This window comes from Monodon monoceros, unplaced genomic scaffold, assembly GCF_005190385.1.
Source record: "Monodon monoceros isolate NGI ecotype Baffin Bay Population unplaced genomic scaffold, NGI_Narwhal_1 Super_Scaffold_14, whole genome shotgun sequence".
Classification (NCBI taxonomy): Eukaryota; Metazoa; Chordata; class Mammalia; order Artiodactyla; family Monodontidae; genus Monodon; species Monodon monoceros.
In genome coordinates this window covers 27,397,579-27,425,156 of record NW_021703770.1, presented here as the reverse complement: position 1 = coordinate 27,425,156, position 27,578 = coordinate 27,397,579, and the positions used below count along the sequence as shown (strand labels likewise).

The 27,578-nt window shown below is 35.0% G+C and overlaps 1 protein-coding gene across 2 annotated transcripts in view; it reads right to left on the bottom strand.

Annotated features, from left to right (window-relative positions):
• The window catches only part of ANGPT1 (angiopoietin 1), a 253,410-nt gene that overhangs the window by 38,455 nt on the left and 187,377 nt on the right, over positions 1–27,578 (bottom strand). For both annotated transcript variants that reach the window (XM_029223174.1, XM_029223175.1), the window contains exons 5-7: positions 18,171–18,298; positions 9,794–9,895; positions 1,386–1,552 (exon numbers count right to left, since the gene is read on the bottom strand). In XM_029223174.1, the coding sequence (XP_029079007.1) occupies positions 1,386–1,552; positions 9,794–9,895; positions 18,171–18,298 (397 nt within the window). The remainder of the gene's footprint in view (positions 1–1,385; positions 1,553–9,793; positions 9,896–18,170; positions 18,299–27,578) is intronic.

The following is a 27,578-nucleotide window of genomic DNA, read 5'->3' as shown; positions in this document are numbered from 1 at the left end:
CAGCAGAAACAGTTGAACTATGAGGAGATGGCCACACAGGTTGGAAAAAAAGCATAAGGCCTTGGTCGCTGTCATTGCGTTTTGTTTGAAGCAGTGTGCCAACCCTTTAACGCACACAATCGTGTTTCCAAGACCAATGTAGAGTAGCCACGATATCGAGAGTTTAAAATCATTGCAACCCTAATTTACTGTTTATCTAATTTACAAAACTGAGTCACACACCATTATTAAGGACCTGCTATGTGCCAAGTATTGCATTTATGGGTACTGATATAAAAGTAACTGAAATATACTTCCGGTTCTCAAGGAAGGCCAACCAGTTATTTAGCGACCTAGTTTGTAACAAAGCTAAACTGTGAGGTCTGGGAGACTAGTGACCTCATCACTGACTGCAAGTTTGCCAGTGCCTAGTAGAGTTCCGGGAACATAGAAGTAATACAATAAGTGTTTGTGAAATGAATTTACCACCCTGCATTACTTGATTAACCATTTTCTTCTAGTGTACAAGCTGCTCATTGAAAAAAAAATCAGAGATGTTAACAATTAAGTATATAGTCTATTTTTAATCCGCAATGATGTGCTGTGTATGTTGATGCCATTACTTGGACTTTATTTTTGTCTCTCACATTACTGACCAAAAAATTCTAAATTATGCCTCTCCTTATTTTTTAGTAAATCATTCAAACATAAAACTTTACTCCTCTTTTGTCACCTTCAAGATAATGTAAAAAATAATTTAAGAAAAGTAAATAAGGGAAGTATAAGTAAAAAAATCTTTTGATAGAAGAAAGTATTTATTTCAAGGCCCTGAGTTTGAGTCAATTCTCTGTCATTAGTTTTATATGTATAAATTCACTGCACCTCCATAACAATAACAGCAAGAATAAAAACAATAATATCATGTTTGAATTAATTCCATATCCTCTAGAATTTAAGCCAACATCAAAATAATCAGTCTGTGAATAAATACACTACCATGTGTAAAATAGCTAGCACAGGGAGCTCACCTCAGTGCTCTGTGATGACCCAGATGGGTGGGATGGGGGGGTGGATGCGAGGGAGGTCCAAGAGGGAGGGGATATAGGTACACATATAGCTGATTCACCTCACTGTACAGCAGAAACTAATACATTGTAAAGCAATTCTACTCCAATTAAAAAAAAAATTCTAAAAAAAATAAAAAATAACCAGTCTGTGAGAACTGAAATCTGAAGCTTTGAAGAAGTCTTTACAGGGTTTTTTGCATCCCTTTGTCATAGGCCTAGACAGCCTGATTTTCATTTTGAAGGATAACTTTGATCATTTCTTCTTTTCACACTTTTCCATTAAAACTCTTAGATGACTAGGCCTGAGGCAGTTGAACACCACACCCAAGAAGGACCTACCTGTAATTTTGCTTTTCATTTCCTATGTGGAATCTGTCGTATTGTGAATAGGCTCGGTTTCCTTCCCAGTCCATTAACTCGATTCTTAGTGTGTACTGCCTCTGACTGGTTATGGCAAAAATAAACTCATTCCCCAGCCAATATTCACCAGAGGGATTTCCAAAACCCTGTGAAAGAAGACAGAGATGCAGTTGTTAATTCAGGGAAAAGCTCTTTCCATGTTTAGTATTAAGCTATGTTCTAAACAATAAAAAACATTCTTTAAAAGTAAAGATGGTTCTTTCATATTTTTTTCTGGTTCTTTCATATTTTTATACACTTTCTTCAATTACTCACTCAGTATTTTTCTGCTATGTTTCCCCCCATCGAGGCTCATGTCTAATTCTTATTACAGTAAATTCTGATATAGAAATCTGTGTAGATGAGATGTTTTCGAATTAAATGAATCTGGTTAATAGGTTTAACCAGTAAATGCTTCTCAATCACAGCTTGCTTTTGAAAACGTTTCTAAAATACTAGTTAACGGAATATTTTCAACATAGTTTAAATATTTTTCAGTGAATATCATCAGCATAGTATCAGACAAGTTATTTAACAATATTATTATTTTTTTGTTATTATTATTCACAAGTCAAATTATGGGTAGATAATAACAGATTACTAGACCCTTAACTTTCCTAGCTTTAACATTTTCATTTTTAAGTAATAATAAGCAAATCTGTAAATCTAGAACTGTAATCATTTAAATACTTCGCCTCAATAGATTAGGATTTTGAGGCAGAAGGCTGACACTTAAGAGCTAGTGAGTGAACCTAGCTGGCTGCTCCGCCCCAGAATCTCAATATGGTTCCACTGTTCTCTTTAGGGCAATCCCAGTCACTGTTACTGTGTTCAAAATAGTTTTCTTTGTGGAGTAAAAGAAAGTACACAAGAGAAAGCTAACTCTTAATGTTGGCTATGATAGTGATAGGAAAATTTTAAACCCTAGGAAACTACTGGCATCCTAGATTTTGGGTATTCACAATTGCCTCGGAAAGAGTTCCTTGGTAAAACTTGAAGTTCAGTGTAATTCTTGATATATGGGTTTGTTTTACTGACCAGACTATGAACTCCTTGACGACAGAAGCTGTGTTGTATTTGTGAATCCTCAAAGACTAGTAGAATGCGGGCATACACTGGGCACTCCATATGTTTCACTGAAGTTCAGAGAAAATGGAAGAAAGGGAGGAAGGAAGAAAACAAAGGCTATGGCACCCTGCAATTGCATTCAGAGAAGTAACCTTAATACATAATTCGTGTTGTAGGTAATTTGGTTGTGTCTCAGGGGTGTTTCTTAAAGTGCCCAACTGAATCATAATCACTGGAGCACTAGTTGAAAAAAAATATTCCTGGCTCCAATTTGAATCAAGCTATCTGAGAGCCAGTCCATAAATCTGAATCTGAACAAACTCCCCATTTATCTTGTGCACATTCATGCTTGGAAGACTTGGAGGTGTCCAGTAATCACATAATATACTTTTATGTTGCAGAAAGAAACATATTCTGGTTCATTGAGGTATTCATTAACAAAAGTTTTATTTTATCTGTATTAAGAAGAAGTATGAGGGAAGTACTAAAATAATCACAACAATCTTTATTTTCTCAACACAGAAGATAGAATTTAGAAAACATTTGTTTCTTTTCATATTTAATGTATATCAACTTTACAGAATTACAACTACAGTAGAAGTGTTCTTAACTGATTTCTCCTTTAACCAACTTAACATATGAATCATTATTCTCCATTCCTTACTTAAAATATATTGATGCCCAGAGTACACTGAAAGTATTAAATACATTTGTGCACTACTGTCTGCCAATTGAGTGACTTACCAAAGGCCAACTGCATTTGGTCTCAAACTCATTTATGCCAGTTCTGTTATTGTAATGATAAGATTTATAATGTTATGTAAATAAGTTAAATATTAGTGGGGCAAGAGGAGTTTTTGTTTTGTTTTGTTTTTTATAAAAACTAATTTAAATATTTAGATTTGCTCAATGAAAGCAAATCACTAAAAAACGTTTTTGAGCTATATGTTGTTGCAACAACTCTAAAAGACTGAGGAAAATAATAAAACTTTAGAGGATTTTTAATGTACATTACTTTGTATATGCCTTACTTGCTCTAGTTTAAAAAAAAACAGAAGCTAGAAATTTGATGCATTTGATTATGGGAAAGTTTTATGAAAGAGCCACTGACTCAGAATTCCAAGCTTTGAGCCTACATTATAAACACACGGGTAAATGAATGTATATTTTTTATATTTCAATGAAATGTATTAGCATATAGAGGTACACTTTTAAGGTTATTCCCCAATTTAGCTTAGTTTTTGATTAACTGAACACCCTTTGTCCAACTTGCAGTGGTTATATGCATCCCCAAAGATCATCTATCTACCTGTAGCTCAGAGTACAGGTAGATGATGAAGTCCATACTCCAGTGCCTCCTTTCTTCTCTGTTCCTAAGATGCTCAAGTCACACTTTGCAAGAGTCCCACAGTGGCAGGAAATCTTAGAGCAATTTAAGATGTGCTAAGAATTTTACACATTTTTAGGGCAGCTGGTGCTTCATACCAGGGAGAAGAGTAAAGCTTACCTTCTCCAATGAATAAGCAAAGCAGAAAGTTACAGGGGACTGAAAGTCAAAGAATTAGCACATTCTCAGTTGCAGCAGCCACTGGGAAGAAAAAGAAGACTGCTTGGATTCTCTCTGCATTTCTTCTCAGCTCAGACATGTCAAAACTCTCTCTATAGCCACTTGATTCCCTCTTTTGTGTAGCCAGTTAGAAGAGATTCAGTAATTGTACCAACTGTGAATAAGGAGGGTGGGAATGATGAAGTGTTAAGTTTTAGATCAAATATTTCCATGCCGTTGAAAGTGTTGCACGGATAAAAGCTCTCCAGCTTAGTGAAAAGTACAGTGATCTCCAGCCAGCCTCAGAAAAGGAGAAGCATTTGTATCATTCCTCCAAGAGCCTCCATTCCCCTCTTGGCATGCAGGTTTGTACCCCCCTCTAAGCGGAGGTTAACAACCCTTCCTAAACAGTTTGCTTTTTCTGACTGAAAATAGAGGAAGAAGCAACTGAAAAGAAAGCAATGAAATTTGCTTTCATAAACAAAAATTTTATTTCATGCACCTTCCCAAAAAACTTTCTAAATATGCTGTATTGGCTACAAGGAATCAATATGACTGTTAGAGAGATAGTGTAGGGAAGAAACCTTCTAATAGCTGAGTGCAGTGATGCAGAAACAACCATTTCATCAGGAAGATGAAAAATTCAAGAAAGAAGGGGAAATGGGTTCCTAACATTAGTAAACTGTCTACTGGCTAGTTTATCAGGCCGGCCACGAATCTGACACCTAGGAACAAAGATTTGGCTTTGATTCAACAACTTCTACTCTCTCTCTCTGCTCCAATTTGAAGGCTTGTTCTGCCACACATTTGCTGTTACTTTTAAGCCTCCGTTTCCTTATATGCAAAACAAGGATTTAAAATGTCATTTCCATATATCCTGTTGCGAGAAAAAAGTGAGAAAATATACCTAAAGCATCTAACTCAGTGCTGATGCATGAGAAGCACTTAACAAAAATCTAGTTGTTTTTATTATAATTAGAGAATATATCATAATATACAGTAATTTTCTGTTTACTCGCCTGTCTCCCAAGAGACTATAACATCATAAGCTATATGATGTTAAGCAGGTTCTTTTCTACTCTGTACGAGAAAGGGAACAAAAATAATCCAGGTCTTGTCTTAGCCTGAGAATTAATAAGGGGATATGAACCAATTCTTTAAATGGCTTTCAGATGCTAGGAACTAATGTATTTTTATGACAAGTTGAATATTGGTTTATACAAATGAGTACTGTCATTTTAATCTGAGAAGTTAATTATTAAACAAGAAATTTAAACCAACTGGTTGCAACTGGGGCTAAACTATGACACAAACCATAGTTTGTGTCTACAGATTATCTTCTTACTCTTGTTTCTGCTTTCCTAATGCTAAAGAGAAGCTGTCTTCTTCAACTCTACTGTGGTCCTATATTTTTTAATCTCTTTCTCACTACATTTCAAAAGTTTTAGGATCTACAAAAGAGGTAATTTTTGAGATCTTAAGCCCATGCTAATAAACTGATCGTTCTGACACTTACTTTCAATTGGCAGTGCACATCAGAAAGATCTGTGGAGCTTTTGCAAAATATAGATGACTTGGTTCCTGTATGGAGGTTCTGACTCAGTATGTCTTGGGTGGTCTTAGAGATCTGTACATTTAAAAGGTTCCCCAGGTGAGTGTGCTGTGTACTAAAGGTGGGGAACCGTAGGATTATGATGTAGAATAACTATTCCAAGTGCAAATGAGAAAAAAGAAATTAACCAGATCAAATTACCTAAGTGGTACAAGGGAAGAGATAAAACTTCATCTTCATATTGAAGATATTAGGAGTTAAGTGTTGATTATGTACTATGGGGCTGTCCTTGAAAAAATTCATACTTATGCCTGAAATAGAGATGACCAATGCACAAACAAGCAAAAAAAGGTTTACACATTATTGTACACATAACAGCTTACCACAGGTTTATATTTTACTCCAAATAAATAGCTTGCAACATTCATAAGAATAAAAGTAAAATATTATACAAAATTCAGGGCTGACACTGAAAAAGCAGCAAATCCTTATTGAATAAACAAACAATAGTAATAAAAATAGAATTTCTTCCTTTTTATAAATAAAGTCCAAGGATGCTATGGCATATCCTTTCATGAAAACTACTGTTTAGTTATGTCAATCATAATTGTATGAAAGATTCTGATATCATAATTCAGAGAGATTGTTAATCGATTTTAATTCTCCTTTAGCTCTTTAATAAAAGGCAAAAGACCCTGGAATTTAGCTTAAACTAATACTGACTTAAAATTGGCCTTAAAAACCACATTTTGCTAAAAAAAAAAAAAAAAAAAAAAAAGCACAGAGGGGAAAGACCAATATTCGTTAGTTTTTGCCAAAATCTGCAGAAATGTTCAGTTTTGGTTTGTATTTTTCCAAGTTAATAAAATAATTGTCCCTGATACTTTATTTCTTTTGTCTGATAATGCTCATAGGAAATGCTGACTTTTTATGGCTGAAACAATTGAAAACAGACACAGTCCATGTATCCTATGGATTTCATCTCTTTTCATAAAATCATTAAAGAAAACAGATAAGAACTCAGGGTTACTGAGCTGTGGCTTTCCAAAGGTGCTTAGTATACAATTCAATTGTGCATCTCCTCTAACTGCTGAGACAGCCCAAGAAAGATCAGAGGATGATTTATTTCAGCATTTTAAACTTCTTATATATTTTTCTCCTTTTAATGTGAAGAGTTTAAAATGCAGTTGAAAATGTGCTCTTAATTTCTTTCCAGAAACAAAGAACTCCCAGAAGGTATTGTGCTCAGCCTGAAATAACTTGTTTGTCAGTAAGAAGCTCTGTTTATATGGGTAATTGTTTTCCATACAAAGACAGGTTGTCTCCAGGGCATTAGTCACTACCTTCTGTAAAGTTAGGCCACTGGGGTACTGTTTGGAACTCCTAGCTTGATTGGGCTTTATATGCAAAAGTACTGCTGGTAAGTGTTATTGCTGGAGGCCACTAAATGGTATCCTTATGGCTCGAAGGAGTTAATATAGTTCCTTAAGTGCCTCATTTAAAAAGCCCACTCCAGACTTCCCTCTCAGCAAACATCTTTACAAATCCATAAACCAGGTTTTGCTTAATCACCTCATAAGGAAGTTTAAGTGAAAACAAAGCTTAGGTAAAAGATTTTGTAGGCTTAAAGCCAATGTTAAGAATCAAATAAATTGCAAATCTTCCATGTTGAGAGAGGTTTAAAAATTATCATTATATATTTGTAATTTCATGTGTTGGTAATTTTAACATACTGTTCTGGAGACCTTATGAAGCAAGAGGCAGCCCATAGATGTCAACCAGAATGAAGGGAAGGAGGGAGGAAAGGCAGAAAAGAAGAAGGGATAAAACTTTATTTCTATACTCAGTGCCTGAGAAAGAAGTGAAGCATCTTACTGCATTTAAAACATCAGGGAAGACTGAGGAAGAAGTGGTACACGCCAAGAAGTTCTTTTTCCCAAAGGATGTACACCCTAGCAGCAAGTTCTGATTCAGGGAGCAGAAGTGGGTGTGACTGATAAGCGTTGGCGTAAGGTGTCTATATCCATTCTTTGTGGAGTCATTATTTTGTCTTTAGGTGAAAGAAAAGCTCTGGAGGAAACACTTTATACCATGTGTTTTGGTGAAAATTAACCAAGTTATAGCATATAATAAATTCTTTTAATTAAAACAAAAAGACATCATCAGACTCATTTTTGCCAAAATGTTTCAGAAGTTTGGAGTTTATCTCATTTCTGACCATGTAGAGTTGACACTCAGAGGATAAATTGTTCGAGTTTGAATAAAACATGATAGTCTTTCTACTTTAAAAAAGGGGAAAAAGATAAAAAATAAATAAAAAAGGGAGAGGAGTAAACTTCACAAAAGTTTGGGGCTTTTGGTTACTGTGAATAAACAATAATTCAGTCCCATTCCAATAATTTTAAAAATTGCTTAAAATATATACATGTGGTAAATGCTTATAAGACACGAATCAGTGCCATCCTTCACACGTCAGTCTCTCTTACTTAACGTGCCTAGTTTGCCAAGGCAGCAGATGCTAACAGCTAGTAAGTCACCATTCTGGAGAGTCACTGTGATGACAACTTTATATCAAATTTTCTTTTACCGTTAGTATTAATAATAATGTATCTCAGACTTGCCAGAATCTATATTTATAGTCTAATTCTCAGATAACTGCTTAATGTCTCACTTTAGCGGTGAAAATAATCATGATTTAAGGTGATTTGCAAAATAATATTTTTGCCAGAGTTAAGAAAAAAATTTGCAGTCTTTGAAGTTTTCATCTTGGATCATGATAATACTTACTATTTACTGACAATTCAATGTGCCAAGAGCTTTACTTATAGCTAATCCTCACAATATCCCTGCAAGGCAGATGAGGTACTATTATTAATGTACTCTTTTAACAAGTGAGAAAGTTAAGGCATGGGTTAAGTGATTTGCCAAAAATCACTCCATTTGTAAGTGGCAGAGTAAAGACTAGAACAGTGCCTGTGTAAGACAGGAAGCCATGTCTCCAGGGTGACCCCAGAACCAAGAATCTTCAGTCTACAGAACTCAAAGAATAGAAACGTTGCTCCTGGAGCTCTTCACAGAGCAAGAAATCTTTTAATATGAAAACTCTGGGTTCCAGCAGCTTATATGGACTGATTCAAGCCTAGCCAATCAGCTTCTATGTTTGAGATTCCCCTGATCCTTTAAATTTCACCCTGATCCCTGGACTGTGGAGACAGACTTGAAGAGCCTTGCCTCTTGTCTCCTTACTGGTTGACCTCGAAATAAAAGCTCTTTCTTTTCTCAAAAGCCTGTGCCATAGTATTGGCTTCTACAAACCTTAGGCAACGAGCCCTTGCTCGGCAACATCACCTTTATCCTATGTTCTCACAGGTAATTTTGTATAATAGGTTTGATATAAGAATTACATAAGAATTTATGTATGAGGCTTACACATAGTAAACATTGAAAGGGTTAGATATGGTGATGGTGATCATCATGATGATGATGATGTCTGCTGGTATTTTGGAGACCTCAGTGAATCATGCCTCACAGTCCACACCCTTGTGTACTTGTCTCACTTTGAATCTGGACTGGCCCTGTCATCAACTTTAACTAAAAGAATGTAGTGGAAGTGAAACCATGCCATTTCTGGGTCTAATAAATCTTAAAAAGGACTGGAAGGTTCTATTTTTATGCTTGAGGGATGTCAACTGCCACTTAGTAAGTCTGATGACCCTGGATCACTGTACTGGGAGAAGCCCAACTTAACCACATCGAGGAGTTCTCAGTCCATAGCCTGCAAAAACTTGCCAGCCATGTGAGTGAAGCCATTGGTAGTACCTCCCAGTCCTGCACCACAGCCCACAGCCCTGCACACTTCCCTTGTCCTGGCTCATGTACACAGCCTGGGTCTAAATTCTAGCTTCCTCCACCCTCATTCAACCAGGAACAAATTCAGACAATATGTAACAGTTCACTAAATAATTTCAGTAATATATTTTTCCTTCTGATGCACATGTGGAAATCATTTACTGAAAAAGATTTATGAGTGTTTTGTATTTAATGAGAATAATGTCACAAACGTTATCATTTTATTTGTTAAATAACTGAAAGACATCTAAAAATACGAAAGTTTATCACATTGTGTAGTGAAGAAAATCTCATGATAAAACATCAAAAACTATGTAAATTCTTCCATCTTACCATTTTATATTCCTTCCAACCTCTTTGGAAATCTAGACTTCCATCTTCACGATGCTGTACTACAGTCCAACCTCCCCCATTGAGATCCATATTGCAAAATACCTGACAAAGGGAAAATAAAGTCAAGTGAAAATTATGTCTATTTTAAACAAACAGGTATCAGATATGTTTCAAGACAGAAATAGGATGGATAGGCCTACAGACAAAAATAATAAAAATTGCCATGTTGAAAATATTAATTTAGACATTTTATTGGCTATTTCTTCCTGTATTTGAGTTGTTTCTGATTAAATCCCATCAAATGATAAATTACTTGTAAAGGTTTAAATCAGTCAACTGAAAATTGTCTCAGTCACAGACTATAAAAATTACTTTTAAAAAGTTTGTCTTAAATGGTAATAGGCACTATGTATATTCAATTTTTTAAAATGCTACTAAAAGTTTCCAAAGTTACAGACCATTTTATTGCTAAAACATAAGATTTGGAATTTTCTATCTTTAATTTGTTAAATCACAATATACTAATAATAAAGGTTTTGGAAAAATAATATTTTAAAAATCATTTATATTTAGCTATTACACATTTCATTGTATATTAACTCCTACATGCTCATATACAACAATAATTATTCTTGATGGCTCAGTATTACATTAGAGGCAAAATTTGGTCCCCAGCATATGGAGAACACATTATTTGCTTGAATTTTTGTCACGAACAATAAGAAGAGAACATGACATACTGTATTCCTTCTGACTGTGAGAAGCATTTCTTTCCCATGTGGAAAAGTTATCCAAATCTTTCAAAGATTATGCTTATTTCAATTTTTCTAAATATAATAGTATTTATTTAGAAATTGATTCATTTCCCCCTGAGTCCACCCAAGGAGAGAAACATATCTGTAATGGCATTATCTTTGGAGAGCAATCACTGTAATTGTTGTAGCATAAATGTGGCAGCTTGATTATTCAAGGGCTCAGCTTTGGGGAACATCATTCCCCCGGCAACTGACTACTAAAGCAATTTGGAGGCTGGCTAAAGGTATAGATATGAGGCAACAGCAGCAGGCATGCTGTGTGGGCAAAGAGCCTGATTAAAGGAAAACCTCAAGTGTTTTCCTTGAGGCATTAAATTTGGAGCACAAATGGCTAAAGGGTATGAAAACAATGGCAAGAACTGTTATTCAAAGGACAAATTGTCCATGTACTTCCTCGGAGTAAAAGGAACTAAGAGGTACATACTTAACTGTGAGCATACAAAAAATAGGCAAAATGCTCTCCTGAGGGCTCTTCCTCTAATTTGAACATGCAACCATCAGTATGTATTCATTATCACTAGGAACTGACTCACCTCCAAGATCACAGATTTGAAATTCCTCTCCCTGTCCTAAAGTTCTCCCTCTACTAATCCCTTAACCTCTATGCACCTGCTCTTTGTCCTCAAAATAACCTCCATCTACTCTTTTGTCATCCTTAATTCTAATTCAATTTTTTTCACCCAACAAGCATTTTTGGGCATTGATTCTGTGTTACAACTGGCGATATTATGATGAACGAAATACGGATAATTTCCTCAAAACACCTAAAAGTTAAAACATTGAGTGCCCCTGTAGAGTTAAAGAGATGTGGGAATCCACAATTTTCAACTCTAGTGACCTGAGAATAATAGAGTCAGTAATCTAAATGAGAAATTTAAGGAAGAGAGCTAACATGTGAGAAAAGAAAATGATCATGGTTTTGAAAATCTAGGGTTTCAGATAGCATAGTCATCCAAAAGGGGGAGTTTATTGATCAGTTAGAGATGATCTAACTGTAGGTAGATCAAGGGTAAGAATAAGGATAAGAGCATGAGGGACTAAAAAAGAAATAGTCATAACAATAGTAGGCCTTTTAACTGCTAGATAATTTAAACACTTTACACGCATTTTCTAATTTATCTCACAAGAACCCTGTGATGTAGGTATGATTATTATCTCCATTTTGCAGATGAAAAACCTAAGGCTTTGAGTATTTCAGCAACTTACCAATGGTTATTATTAATATAACAGGTACTGGATCTAGGATTTGAACCCCCTGTTTACCTAATTCAAAATTATATTAGGGGTAATCTTCTTGAAAGCAGTAGTTGATAGCACAAAGATGGAATTTTAAAGAAGTAAAAAAAAAAAGTGGAAACAGATGTGGGGGGAGGGTCGGGCCCAAGAATGGGCTTTGGTGAACAACTGATGGAGATAAAAGACACCAATAACCTTTAGACAGGCAGGAACTTCATTTTATTTGCTACTGTCCCTGGTGCCTAGAGCAGTAGGGACAGTAGCCTAGCAGGTACTAAATGAATATTTGTTGAAAAACTAGAGATGCAATAAGGAAAGACATAAAATAGGAAAACTTGATTAATGGAATGCAGTGAAAGCTGGGGATGGATTTTGAGTTGGGGGAATAATCTACTTAATCAAATATTCCAGACAAGTCAAGACAAATAAAGATTAAGAAAGTACACACTTAAATTTAAAATGAAGGAGCCATTAGTGACCTTGAAGAGAGAGACTGAAGGATTTCTATAAGAATAAAATCCAGATGCCACAGTTTACAGAGGGCATAGTTGGTGATTCAACACAAGTGGCCAAATGGAACTTTACTGGTAAAACAGATAAGAGTGAGTGAAAATGTCAAGTAAATATTTTGTTAGAGGAAACTAATTTCACTTGTTTTTTAATTATATTTTACCCTGCCTTGACTGGTTATTCTAGAATTTTTTTTCCAGATTTTGATTTCCTAATGGACACTGATTGACTGAAAGTTTGCCAAACTGTGTTTGCAAACCTATAAAGTCCACTTAACACACTCAGGGAAAGGAATAACTACATCTATAAATATAGAGTGTGTAGAGAAAACTGTTCTTTACAGTTTTTTTATTACTATTATCTATGTTATTAAAATTCTATGCACTTAAAAAGTTTTAAAATCACTCACTAATTTTAGAAAAAGACAACTTTCCTTTTAAACAAAGGTATCTAGTGACTTGAAAATGTTAAGATGTGTTGGGAGTACTTCTTAGGTAAAGACCCAGAGAAAGTTGCCCAGAGGAGAGAGAAGTTACCCAGGCAGATTACAGCCTTGGAAGCTAAAGTGCAGAGAACTTAAGAGGTTAGACTTATGCTCTACAATTCTTATTAGGACTCAGTAATAACAGCAAGGATAACAGCTGCCATTTGTGGAATGTGGACACAATAGAACTGAATGACACATTGGTTAGGGGCATGGACTCAGGTGCAACATTGCCTGTGTTCAAGTTCCACCTCTGCTCTCTCAAGCTGTGTCATGGATCTTTTGCAAGGATTAAATGAGTCAATGCATATGGAGTTTTTAGAACAGTGTTTGGCACATACTAAGCTTTGTCATTAATCTCTTAGATGTATTTTACAGATGAGATAATAGGTATTTATATTGTGCACATGTACTCTATGTATATAATATCTCATATATTAATAACAGCTATTATATATATTTCACATAATTTATTATTTATAATTTGTTACGAATAATATAGAACATATAAAGCCAAAATATATAGAAGTTCAATAAACTGTCCTTATGATTACAATTACCAGCTTCTTGTTAATAATACTGGCAACATCAATCTTTGAGCATGCTTTTTAGTGTACGTGTATATGTATATATATACATATATGTATATGTACATATATATATGAAGCTGGATTCATGCTAGCACACACACACAAAAGACCATGTTATTTCTAGTCAGAAGAAAAATAAAAAGTCTATGCTTAACAGATGAAGGAAGTTAAAAAAATTAGGTGGTTGGTTTCAAAAGATTTGAGATATGAAAGGACTTGAAAAGTTCCTTCGCCGATATGGTATGGTTTGTGCTATCTGGCAGTGTCCTTCCTGTAGACACAGGCCCCACTACATTTACTATGCCTGTTGCATTTATTGATCATATGACTTGGGCTTAACTCTATTCGAGAAAAGATCGAACTGGCTCCTATCCCAGGCAAGGTCAAAGCTTTCAAGCATTAAATATCCTTTAACATAATATAACGATTTAAACCCAAACAAAAAGGGGAAATTTGATTCACATAGTTCTTATGCTTTTATGCCGTGTGCAAGTTGGAATGATTAACCTTGTGAGTGTTAATTATTTTTCCGTAACCTTAAATAAAAAAGGCTCAATACATTTGTTATAGTCCTTTTCCAAGAATTAGGGAAATTATAAATTCAGAAACAAATTTTAAAATATTTTACGATAATCAGAGTTATGATTTAATGGTTTGTTTTAGTGAATGAAACTAAGCTGGTTATAGTACATTTGGTTTTAGAAACATGAAATAAAAGGAAAAATCCTATTCCCTACTAACATGCATTGAAGGGAATTCAGAGAGGAAGATAACCACGAGCCATTAATGATGAAAAAGAGTAAAAAATAAATATATAAATGATCTAATTCTCATTTTCTATCTGCTTGAAAATTTTAATAGTCCTAGAAAACTGCCTTTGGCTTCCATGTCATATTTGAAAAGATACTACTCTTCTAACTTTTGCAGACAGTCTTTCTTGGCAAGGAATGATGTCAGTCAAAACAACTGTGTAACAATTGTGTATACTTGCAACTCTCACTCTGCCTAAAATTAATAATTCCTATTAATAGTTTTTGTTAATTGCCTAAATAGGCCAATTTAATTGATTGATCCATATCTTATATCATACATAATTGAACTTTTTGTTTTGTTTTTATATAGGCTTGCCTTCAGTTTCTTACCCTTGCTAGAACTTCTGCAAGCATTAAAATGAGCAAAGTTTTTGTTAAGCATATCCACGATTAGCACCAAACTTTATAGCTCCAAAGTATAATCTACATGGAAGGGTGAAGGTCCTAAAGGTGCATTTTCCAAGCACTTTTTATAGAACTGAGAGGATACCAATTATTTATATCAAAATAAGAAAAGAAAATGAGGAAGTGGGATGGCTTACAATCAGAACATAATTTTCTGACAATAAACTCTTAGCCGTGTCATTCACATAGGTTCCTATAAAAAATTATGAATGGTACGGCTTCAGTCAATACTAATATAAGTAATTATCCTACTTAGTCCCCTCTTAAGATGGTACAGTCTAGAGTTAATTCCTTTGTTACAAAGTCTGTGTTCAATATTTACTATGTGATTTGGGCAAGTTATTTTTCTAAAATAGGGATAATGGGAGCACCTATATCATAGAGTTATTGAAAGGAGTAAACAAGTGAGGATATATATCTAAAGTGCTTAGAATAGAACCTGGCAAACTGTAAATGCACAGTACTTTTGAACTATTATATTAATCAGTTTCTAAATTACATTGGGGAAGTTCACACAATATTTGTTCTCACTAATGTTAAGCTATGTGACTATAATAAGGGATTTAAAACAAAACTTGCTACCTACCAGAAAGGGCAGGTGCATCAGCCTAAAGTACCCATCTCCAGAACAGAACAATATTACTACTTGTGAGAGGATCATGATCAGAAAAGAGAAAGAATAAAACAAGGGAATGAACACTTAAGTCAAGAGGAAGGCCAAAGTCTTTCTTCCTTATGGTCAGTTATCTCCCCCTCTCACCATGCTCTGCTATTATTTCCAATTAAACTAAATCTAATGACAGTACAAATGACGTGAATTTATCCTTCTTCCATCTGAAGCGCCATGGGGCTGTTTCTAGAGTGATAAAATTTGCCTCTTACAGGCCTGTATTGATATGATTGCTAATCTGGTTGGGGTAATATTTTTCCCTGGGACTAAATCTAGTAAGTTTAATTTAGCAGGTATTTGGCATTTGTTGATTTAATGTTTTAGATTGTTTTTAAGAACAACACCTAAGCTCTATAATATGTAAAATTCATTATTTTGCAGAGGCGTAAATTTAAATCATGTTATCGTTGTGAAACCAACATAGAAGTCAGCCACTGAACTAGTGAACTGGATCCTCTAACCCACTCTTTCATGTAATCTTTTAAAAAAGCAAATTTATTTGTTTATAAGTTATTGTTCAAGTTTATGAGTTATTATTCAAGTTTATGAGTAATTCAAGATTATGAGTTAGGATACTTTTCTTCCACCCTAACAGAAGCAGTGGTTCTGCAAATAGCCTTGCATTATTTGCATCTCAAAACATTTTGAACTAGAATAGAGTTATGAATTTACATGACTTAAATTTAATGGAATGATCAAACTTTACTTGTAATGCTCTCACTAAGGGCCACGTGGTAGTATTGGTGATGGACTGAAAAAGATTCTAAAAGTGTAAAAGTTAATCTAAAAACTTTAAAAATTATTTTATTTATATATTCATACATATATAATTATTAACAGTTTAAAAGGAAGATCACAATATTTTTAGTTAACTTTATTTTTATAGTCATTATGTTAGAGGGGACGTGACAATCATTTAGGGGTTCTGTCAGGTCTTGGGCAGCAAAACAGGTAAATTGCAGAAAGTCTTTATGTTAGCTCCACTTCTCTCCCCCAGGACAGTTTCTAACACACTTCACATGCCATCTGTATGGTGCGTCAGTGTGTGGGTGTGCATACAAGCCTGTGCACATGTATGAATTGAATTTAAACTTAAGTATGATTTTAAGATATCAGTAAGCAGAGTAGGAAGGTTTCATGTCATATGATCCAAAGGATTCAAAAAGCTCATTTTTACAATAAATTACCCTCTCCTCTTTACTCCTAAACTTCCTATTGTACCTTCACAATTTTTTTTTTTTTTTAAGATATGGAACACCCGATTCAGTGAAATTTTGCACAGAAGCCCAAAATGAAATACAGTGAAACCAAACTTCTCTGGTAGGTGACCCAGGTAGCAATGTCCATAACTGCCTGCCACCTTTTTTACCCCCTGCACTTTCTCTATCTCTTCCCCCCTGTTATAGGTCAGTATGGAAGACCTCTTTTCAGAAGAAAATTTTGTTCCAGCAAAGGGAAAAATCATTGAGCTAACTTAAACCACTAATTCTCACTGAAATCAGCAGAGAGGATAGTAGAGTCCAGACTCTCCCTCTTGACATATGTGTGACATCTGTGACATCTGGCAAACTGGTCTCCATGATCCATTTCCCTCACCCATCAAAGGAAACTAACAATCAGAATGACTAAGTAAGTTAGGTTTACTTACTATATACTACACAGAAGTGTTGGCATTATCATCAGCAGGTCATTTATTTATTCATTCATTTCAGCACATATTTACTGAGGACCTATTATGTGCCAGAAACTATTCTGGGTCCTGGGAAATCAAAGATAAAAGTAAAATCCTTGCTTCATAGAATTCTGGTAGTGAGAGAGTCATGCAAAGTTGCTTGAGGGAATCGGGGAAAGCCTTCCAAGAGCATTTGCACAGTACCCAGAGGAAATGGGGACAAAGGACTGGTAATTTAGGTGGGGCAATGAAAGGAGAAAAATTGTTCCATCTTTTGAGGATAAAGCACTGCAAGGGCAGGTGGTCCTCTTGGGGTCTTGAGCATCTGGCTAAAGTTTTTTATACGTTGAAAGACAGGGCTTTCTTCAAGGCTCTCCATAAACCCTGCTTCAAGCAGCCTCTATCACTACACTTCTACAGTATGTTATAATTTCTGTGTAATTGTCTGTCTTCACCACTACACTGGGAACTGTTTTATATTATGTCCCTAGTCATTTACTGACAAATAAATGACATACACTTAATATGTATTGAATGAAGGAATGGATGGATGATTTAATGAATAAATAGGGAGAAAGTGTATATAGAGGAGGTGTGACAGCAAGACAGTGTTTTCTTACTTCAGAGTTTACTTTGGATCCTGTTCAATATACTGATGAAAACTATCCTCCAACACACTCTTTTAGGTAAATATGAAAAGCAAATCCTTTCAAGATTATGAGTTAAGATCGAATATGTTTCTCTACCCAAATAGGAGGAGTGGTTCTAGAAACATGTCTCTAGCTCTCTCTCCATGGTATTTGAACTGTAGATGATGTGTACCATCTGGGTCCTTGGGACTTTAGAAGATGGTTCCTAACTCATCTCCATGCACTTGAAGTATATGTGACTTCAGCATGTAATCTGTACAAGGCAAGCATTTACGAACAATGGGACATTCTAGGAATGAGCAGAGAGTAAGTGGAAAACTTTGTGTGAAATAGGGATGGGATATGTGAGGGTTGGAAGAGGTCTGTACAATAGGGTTTTCATCTTTTATGGACCTGGGAAACAGAGTATCTTTGGGAGAAAAGAGCTCAGGCACAAATATTTTCAGTTTAACAAGCCCACAAATCAATCTGATTATTCAGCAATTCAACTAGGATCTGCTTTACATCTCATAAACAAACACTTCTGGTTTTACCTTTTTGGGTTCTGGCATATTATTAATATAAATAGTGTAGATTCCACTTTTATTAAAACCAGCTTGATATACATCTGCACAGTCTCTAAATGGCTTTTCTTCCTCTTTTTTTCCTCCCTTTAGTAAAACTGCAAAAAAAAAAAAAAAAAAAGATTGCAATATGTGAATATCAGTACCATTAGTGCCCAAATGGACTCTAAGTATAGGTAAGCAAGTCTTCATTTCCTCCAAACAAATGTCAATGTTGCATTTATTGAAAAATCAATCATAAGAACAATACTAGATTTTGAGGTGACTCACAGAATTACAAAACTATAGGAAAAATATGTGATCAGTTTATAACTGAATACTTTTTATATTTTGCTTAATTTCTTGTTTTTTTCTCTATCACTTCCAGAACATCAACTCAAGGGACAAATAACCTGATCATGTAATACCTGCAATTGGTAACAATTTTGTCAATGTTTCTCTAAAATTTCTAAAACGTTCTTACCTACATTTCATAGGAAAGTTTGAAAAATGCTAAAGCATTTTTGGAGGAGGGAGAGGTGAAGATAAATTCAAACATAAAAATATAATATGGAGGTTTAAGATGCTAAAAGAAGGTTGTACTGTTTTTCTGTGGCTTTATATTGAAGAGCTCCTAGAAATTTTTATTTTTTAAAAACTCTCAAAATAATTAAAAGGTAGAAAGAAGTCCCTGATCCACTTTAACTATCTAGAATGAAAAGGGAAGTAAACTTTGTTTTTTATTTAATGGTCTGAAGTTAAACTATCAGGTGGATGACATACAAATAGAAGAACAAAAATTAATAAAATTTGGCTGGGCTTCCCTGGTGGCGCAGTGGTTGAGAGTCCGCCTGCCGATGCAGGGGACACGGGTTCGTGCCCCGGTCTGGGAGGATCCCACATGCCGCGGAGCCGCTGGGCCCGTGAGCCATGGTCGCTGAGCCTGCGTGTCCGGAGCCTGTGCTCCACAATGGGAGAGGCCACAACAATGAGAGGCCCGCGTACCGCAAAAAAAACAATAAGATTTCAAATTAAGTTATATAGGTGGAAGAGCTCAGTAAAAGCTGGAAGTCAAGTGGAAAAAGAAATTTAATTAGAGATATAGTCTCTACTGAGAGGAACTTTATTTCATTATTGAGCTTCAACCACTATTAAGTTCTTATTAATGAGATCAAAATACAAAAATGACTCATTTACTAGTCCTCAGCTAAAGATATAGGTGGTATCTTTATAAAATATTTATGATTTAGTATTTTCTAATAAATACATGTTATTTAAGCAATTTGTTTCATTAGCCTTTTTTTGAAGTTAAGACTAAGAATATTTTATAATCTTGCCCTTAAAGTCTCTGGTTACTTAATAATTACCTGCTTTCAATCACTCTGAGTCACTATGGTATTTTAAAATAATAATATCAAAGGTAAGCTATGAATCAGTGCTTTTAAAATGATTTTAAATGTTCTAACAATCTAAAATACTAACCTGATTTATATTTGACACATGGTGTTACTAATTTATAGGTAATTAAAAATTAACAGTCTAATCTTTGTAGAAAGAATGACTATCTCAATATAAATATTACAAATTTTCAAAAATTACTATGGTTCAAGGGAATGAAATATCCATGTCATATATGTTGCTATAACAAAAATATAGAATTATAACATTTAATAGCATTATGGTTCTCTACATAGCTCCTGTTTGCACTAGTGGTTTTGCCTACTTATATTAAAAGCTACTTCTAAACACCACCCATCACAATTGCAATATCAGGGACTTCCCTGGTGGCACAGTGGTTAAGACTGCGTGCTCCCCTACCTAAGTGTCCGTCATTGGATGAATGGATAAAGAAGATGTGGCACATACATACAATGGAATATTAGCCATAAAAAGAAACGAAATTGAGGTATTTGTAGTGAGGTGGACGGACCTAGAGTCTGTCATACAGAGTGAAGTAAGTCAGAAAGAGAAAAACAAATACCGTATGCTAACACATATATATGGAATCTAAGAAAAATAAAAAGGTCATGAAGAACCTAGGGGTAAGATGGGAATAAAGACACAGACCTACTAGAGAATGGACTTGAGGATATGGGGAGGGGGAAGGGTAAGCTGTGACAAAGCGAGAGAGAGGCATGGACATATATACACTACCAAACGTAAGGTAGATAGCTAGTGGCAAGCAGCTGGATAGCACAGGGAGATCAGCTCGGTGCTTTGTGACCACCTGGAGGGGTGGGATAGGGAGGGTAGGAGGGAGGGAGATGCAAGAGGGAAGAGATATGGGAACATATGTATATGTATAACTGATTCACTTTGTTATAAAGCAGAAACTAACACACCATTGTAAAGCAATTATAGTCCAATAAAGATGTTTAAAAAAAAAAAAAAAAAAGACTGCGCACTCCCAATGCAGGGGGCCCAGGTTCAATCCCTGGTCCGGGAACTAGATCCCACTTGCATGCCACAACTAAGGAGCCTGTCTGCCAGAACTGAGGAGCCCATGTGCCACAACTAAGAAGCTGGTGAGCTGTAACTAAGCAGGCCACCTGCTATAAGTAAGACCTGATGCAACCCAATAAATAAGTAAATAAATATTTAAATAAAAACACACACAAAAAGAACAATTGCAATATCAACACAAAATAAGTAATCAGAGGACTAACATCATATGATGGCGAAGAAGCATTGCACAGAATGTATGCAAATAGCAATTAAAAATGAATATTTATATACTCAAAAGCTACTTTTAATGGCACTGGGCATGTCAGTGGATTATACAAAGGTCTTGTTTTCAAAAACGTCAATGCATTTCACTTGTGCTTACTTACTTTAAGCTAAATGGACTATTATTTTTCTAAAACTAAACCTTCCTAAATTCTAAATGCTTGCTCTTCTGTTGAAAATAACCAAATCAGATGCAAAAAAAAAAAAGGATGTAAAGAAATAACTAACTAAAATTTATAATCCCTTGAGAGGATGAACAAACAGGAAGATGTGGTCAAGAGGAATTCAACGGTAAACCCATTTTTCTTTTTTGGGCGAGAGGTGGGGATAATCATTTATCTAAAGAAAGAGAAAACATTTTCTTGTTCAATGTACCACTTCCTGCCCTCCCTTATTTAGTTATGTAAGGAGAATGCATTCCCTTCCCACTTCTCTGCCACCTCCCTTCCCCTTTTCTTTTCCTCTTCAGGATGAAGTGGGTGAAAAGACTGTTGTTGGGGAAGAGGGAAGCTATTTCACACACTTTTTCAATAACACAGAAAAAAGGAAAAAGTTGGATATTATCTTATTTTTCTGGAAACTAATTTATAAAAATGTTCAAACTATGGATGTTAAGTCTTATAACTGGAAAAATGGTTTGAGGAGTCTACCATAAAACGTACAGTTAGTGCTATGGTTATACTACGGATTCGTTGTTGTCATTGTGGCAACATATCTGATATAGATGTTTCATTTTCTTGAAATATAGTTTCATAGTTTTTAAAAATTGAAATACATTCTTTCCAGATGATTAGACTGCTTGTTTTTAATTACTTACTAACTAGTAATATTATGCTTGAAAGTTTGATCCAGGCTACATTTTAGAGTAATATAGCACTTAAAAGCAATTTAAAAGTTTCATTCAGAGCTTACCTTTAATATCTGTATTATATTCTATGGTCTGAAGACCCCTTCTATAAGGGTAGATTGACTTTCAGAATTTTGCTTTTCTCTTTTTAATCTATAAAGTGGGGAATTTATACATATCTCTGAGGCAAGTATGTGAATTACATGACGCAGAGTGACTGAATTATAGTAAGTGCCAAGAAATGGTAGCTATTGCTGTTATGATAATAATGATATCATCAATGGCAACATTATATTCTTATTCTTTCTTATGAAAAGGACACTCAGGCTGTGGAAGGCTAGCCAACCCACTCAATGGAATGGTGGATGCTGGTGTCTTCTACCCTCAAATATAAATACTGTAGCTGACGAAATGCAGGGAAGTTACAATTGACTGGTTACACTTAGGATTATATTGAGCTGGCCTCTCCTTGTCAGAGCTGGCTAATAATTGGCTTACTTCATTCATTGACTACATCAAGGCACACCATTGTTAAGTTTAAGTCTAAAAAACCCAGGTAATCTAATCTTGCTGTATACTGTAAGCTTTATTTATTAAGAATTAAAGATTATTTCAGATGAAATGATATATGATGTATATAGCATATGCTGATTGTAGAGATTTAATCTCATAGCTTCAATTTTCATGCCTATTTTCTTTGTTAAATATTGGAGAATTCTGAAATTCAGTGTTATGGTTAGATATTATAAAACTGGACACACAGTAAACATTTTAAAACACAGAAAGACAAGAACAAAGATGAATTAACTGAACATTGCAAGTGTCAGAACTAAGGATAAATTTTTGTAGGAGGCCTTGAGATTCAGCAAGATGGAAGATAATGCCTGGAGGAATATAAGATAAATGACAAGAGACAAACATGGAAAACCTGATGGAAGAAGATAAAAGAAGCATCAACTGGACAGAGCAGGGAGGAGCAATCTTGATACTTGATATAGGTGTTTTAGCTATATCTGTAAAAGTGGTTTAACTTATAATAATACACTGGTTTCTTAAAAAATGATCTTTACATCTAAAAGTTCCACCTTTGACCACATACTCTTACTTTTTCCTTTCCCATTCTTTAATTCTTAATGAGTTTGTCTTTCTTCTAATTGAGAGTCTAGATCCCCACCATTACTCTCCGCCTCTTCCTAGCCTCCTTTTTCTTTCTTCCTACCTTCAGCCTGAGAGTGAGGCATTTAAGCACGGTTCGGGTGGAATTGCTAGTGCCCTCCTTCCACTGTCCTTTCATCCACTAACCCCTTGTATGGGTAAATCCTGACCCAAGGAAGGACGTTTATTCACATTCTCACCCCCATTTCTAGACTGCAAACACTAAAGTGAGGCTATTTAATGCCATTCAAATGTGTACTTTCTAAACTGAGCTGTGTTCTCTATGCTTCTCAGTCAAACCCTTGGTCATTTCTAACAGACTTTTTATTACATTTCCTGAAAAGTGTATTTCAAATCTTTCTACTTTTTTCAAGATTAAATCTCACTCCTGTCTTCTCTATTTATATATGACATTGTTTTATGGTTTACTATGACGATCAAAACCATTTAAAATAACTCTCCTCTACCTTTTTCCTCTACAGAAGTTGTCTTTGCCTATCTTTGCCCTTGCCTTTTGTGCTGACCTCTCTTAGTCCCTTTTCTACTTCTCTAATTGTCCTTTCTCTTTCCTCTTCATTGCGTTCTGTTCCTCTCCCCACCTACCAATAGATGCTCACCAAGATTCTATTCTTGGATCTCTATTCCTTTTTCATCTGCTCTTTTTGCAAACTATCTTCTACGGCTTCAAACTTTTACACAGATTTCTAAGATACAAGCATTTCTGACACCACATATTTGCTTCTCTCATGACCTCCAGATCCTCATTTCTACTTGCTTGTTGAGCAGTTCCTGATGCAACCCCAACTTTCATTTGTTTAATGTTACCTAATATTTTCTTCCGAAACCAATGTTTTCTTTTTCTCTTACTGATCCCACTATCCTTCCTCAGTTGTCATCGTTAAAAATTAATGAAAGCCTAAATATAAGACAAATAGACTGAGACTTTTAATTTGTCTCAATTTAAAAGACTGCCTCCTGTCCCTTCTTAGTTTAACCCATCCTATATTAACAATTTCAGTAAATATTGATTAAACATTTGCTATTTGCATGACTTTTTCAAGACAATGGAGATACAGACATAAGAAAACCACAACCTGTCCTTAATGTGATCACAGTCTGATGAGAGAAAGACCCATTAGTAGGTCTTCCATAATATCTCATGATAGCTACATCTATGATTAGTATCTTCCATGATAGGGAAAAACCCAACTCAAGCTGGCTGAAGCAAAACGATAATTTATTGAATCATGTAATTCAACAATCTAGGATAGAGCTTTAGGGAAAGCATGATCAGGTTTCAAACAGTGTGATCAGGAATTGATTTACTTATCTTTTTCTTTACTCACTTGTTGCTGACTCTCTACCTGGTCACAAGATGGCTAGCAACAGCTTCTCAGTCTAATGGTACCAGTTTAAATATAATGCCAAACAGAGATAATGCACACAATTGCTGTTTTGGAGATATGTATCAAGTGCATTGAGAGTAGGTGCAGAGACTACACTCTATTTCTGACCAGGTAGACTTGGGGAAGGCTGTTCAGAAGAGATAACACCTGAATGGATAAAACATGTAAAAAAGCTATCTGAACTAAATTTTAAGAGCTTGGTATGCCAGTTCAAAGACTTTACCCACATCAATATCAGCAAATAAATCTTAGGAAAGTCTTAGGAAGGAATCATTATTCATCCCTTATCTATACAACCAAATCTCTGGGATCTGAAGGGAGAGAACAGGGACATAAGCAGGTGCATGTCTGTCTTTCACCAGCCAACATTCAGCCAATGAGCAACCTGAGACGCTGACTCCAGCAGCTGTTAGCTTTATCTGGCCCTTGCCTTCATTTGCCTACTCAATTCCAACCTGGATGGCATATCTACCACTGAGCTGACTTGAGGGAAGAACCATGAAAGCTAAGGCAGAGGGTCACTTCAATTCAGATGAACCCTCAAGAGAAAACTTCCTGGAATGCGGAATTGGTAATTCTGAGTCTCAGAAAACCTAGTAGAGAATGCAGAAGACAATTAGCCTTGCTACCAGAGACAATATAAAAACCAGGAGCCCTTGATCCTACTTAATTCCTAATAAGTTGCTATAAAGGGATCAATTCTTCAATTATTCTTTTTAAATCTTAGATGTGGATAATCATTCATATCTCTCCAGTATTTAGCAAACATCAGAATGTATGCAGATCATGTTATTGGTTTAAGGATATTTCTTGTGGCACTTTTTGGGCCATTAGCATTAAGGAGATCATAGTACTAGGAATTGACCCTAGCCCGTGATTTTCACACAACAGGTCACTGAAGGTAACTGAACACACAGATGAGTAAAATAGCATATCTGACAAGGTGCAAACAAGCAAAAAACTGATTGATTATATTCTCTAGTCTTCAGCCAGGTATGTGGGTATTTCATGGAAAGGCCATTTAAGAAATTCCCTGGTATCCTAATTTACTTGAAAGGACTTCTAGAAGTAGAAGAAGGTAATATTTTGCATTTCAAGGGTGTAGAAAATATGTTTAAAGGTTTGTAGGCAATATTCAATATTTCAATATTTTGTGGGTGGGTGAGGAAGACCTACCGATGATTTCATAAATACGTATCACATATGTATAGCTATATAAACACATACGAGTTTTAAGCTTATAAATTAAAACTTTCAAAATTGGTATTTTATTTCATATAAAATATATGTATATGAACCTAAATATCTGTGGGTTGGTATCTCAGCATGATTGTTTTTAACCTACAAAAATGGCAATTACCTATTTTTTAATCTAATATATATATATATAAAACATAAATTGCTATGCCACAATATAACAAACATATTATAAATACTTTCAATCTGAAGTCTTTGGTTAAGTAGCTAAAGGCTTCCTTTTTAAAAATCTACTATTCCTTTTCCTTTTAACTGTGGTATAAGGGAACACTTGAACAATGTTTACTTGCTGCATTATTATTTTAATTAAATTTTTTATAAAAAGAACTGTTTTTATTCTAATTTAAATTCTTTATGTGTATATATTTTGTAGATCATGTGTAAAATCTTAACTATCATCTTGGTGGAAATATAATAATCATGATCATAATAAAATCAACTAGCATTCATTGAATACTAATTATGTGCTCAACTCTGAATTTCTTGTGCTAAGTATGTTTTATATGCTTCATTTCATTTAACACTCATAAACATCTTATGAGATGGATTTGTCAATATATCATTTTATATATGAGAAAACTGAAACTCTGAGATGCTATCTAACTTCACCAAAACTTATAAGTAGTGGAAGTCTTTAACTGTAAAGCCAAAACTACTTCTTACTGGCTTCTAAAGTAACGTCAAACCCAAACAGAACTCTAATACGTTATTTGTCACAGCGTGAATCCCCAGCAATACTTAGCTGAAAAGGTCCCACCCTAGGGTCTTAGGTGAATCAGGACAGGCCTTAATTTTGAATGGGTATAGGCTCTTCTCATTGGAAGCAGGAAGTATGGGAAAATGACAGGAGGCAGAAATGACAAGAAAGAAGAAAAATGTTGAGATGAAGATAGAAGAGAGGAACAGGTAGCAGAATTTTCTGTGAGATGGGAGCTCTCAGCAGAAATATGGCCCACATCTCAGCAGTGATGGCCCACAACCTCAAAAGCAAACAGAGGATTAGGCAGTAAGAGGTCCCTGAGCAGCCACATTGGATTTCATAATGTCCATACCCTAAAAGTCATGCTGATCAGGATTTACCCCCATTAGTTTTAGATATTATTCTCAGAAGCCTAATTATTGATCCCCCAGCCTATGGACCATTTGCTAGAAGTTACAAGTTTAGAGGAGGGCTGGTTGGGGAGATGAGAGTGGGCATATGTCTGTGTTTGTGCTCATCTTCTAGAATCAGGCCTGAAAACAATGAGAAAATTGATAACTAAAAGCTTTTTTGTGGGTATGAGGAAAAAATAGTAATTTTTTTAAAGTAGGCAAAAATAAGAAATGATAATAGTTTGGGCAAAATATAACATAAGGGATAAATTATATACTTTTAGAAAGGCATCATGGTATTATGGTATAAATTAATTCATGCTGATGATAATGAATTAAATTATTAGAAAAATCTTTTATGAAAACACTGCAGGAAATTTCCCATTATGATATTTTAAAATTTCCTTAAAATTTTACTACTTAAAGAGATACACTATGTGGAAAATATATTACTCATTACATATAACTGTAGGTAAATATATACATTTAAAAAATTTTATCTCTCTTTAATTTTTTGATTCTTACAAAGGAGTCATATTTAAAATAAGCCCTACACCCCTGCAATCAACTGTTCAGAGAATTTTTTTTTTAACATCTTTATTGGAGTATAATTGCTTTACAATGGTGTGTTAGTTTCTGCTGTATCACAAAGTGAATCAGCTATACGTATACATACATCCCCATATCCCCTCCCTCTTGCATCTCCCTCCCACCCTCCCTATCCCACCCCTCTAGGTGGTCACAAAGCACCGAGCTGATCTCCCTGTGCTACTGAGACGTATAAGGTACATAAATACTTAAATCCATGTGGACATACATAGTACCCTATGTCATACGTGTTTTGCTAATTTTATGGTACTTGTTTCAGTGTGGAATAATGAAACATGAAGTAATTCTACGTATTTCTATTTTTGT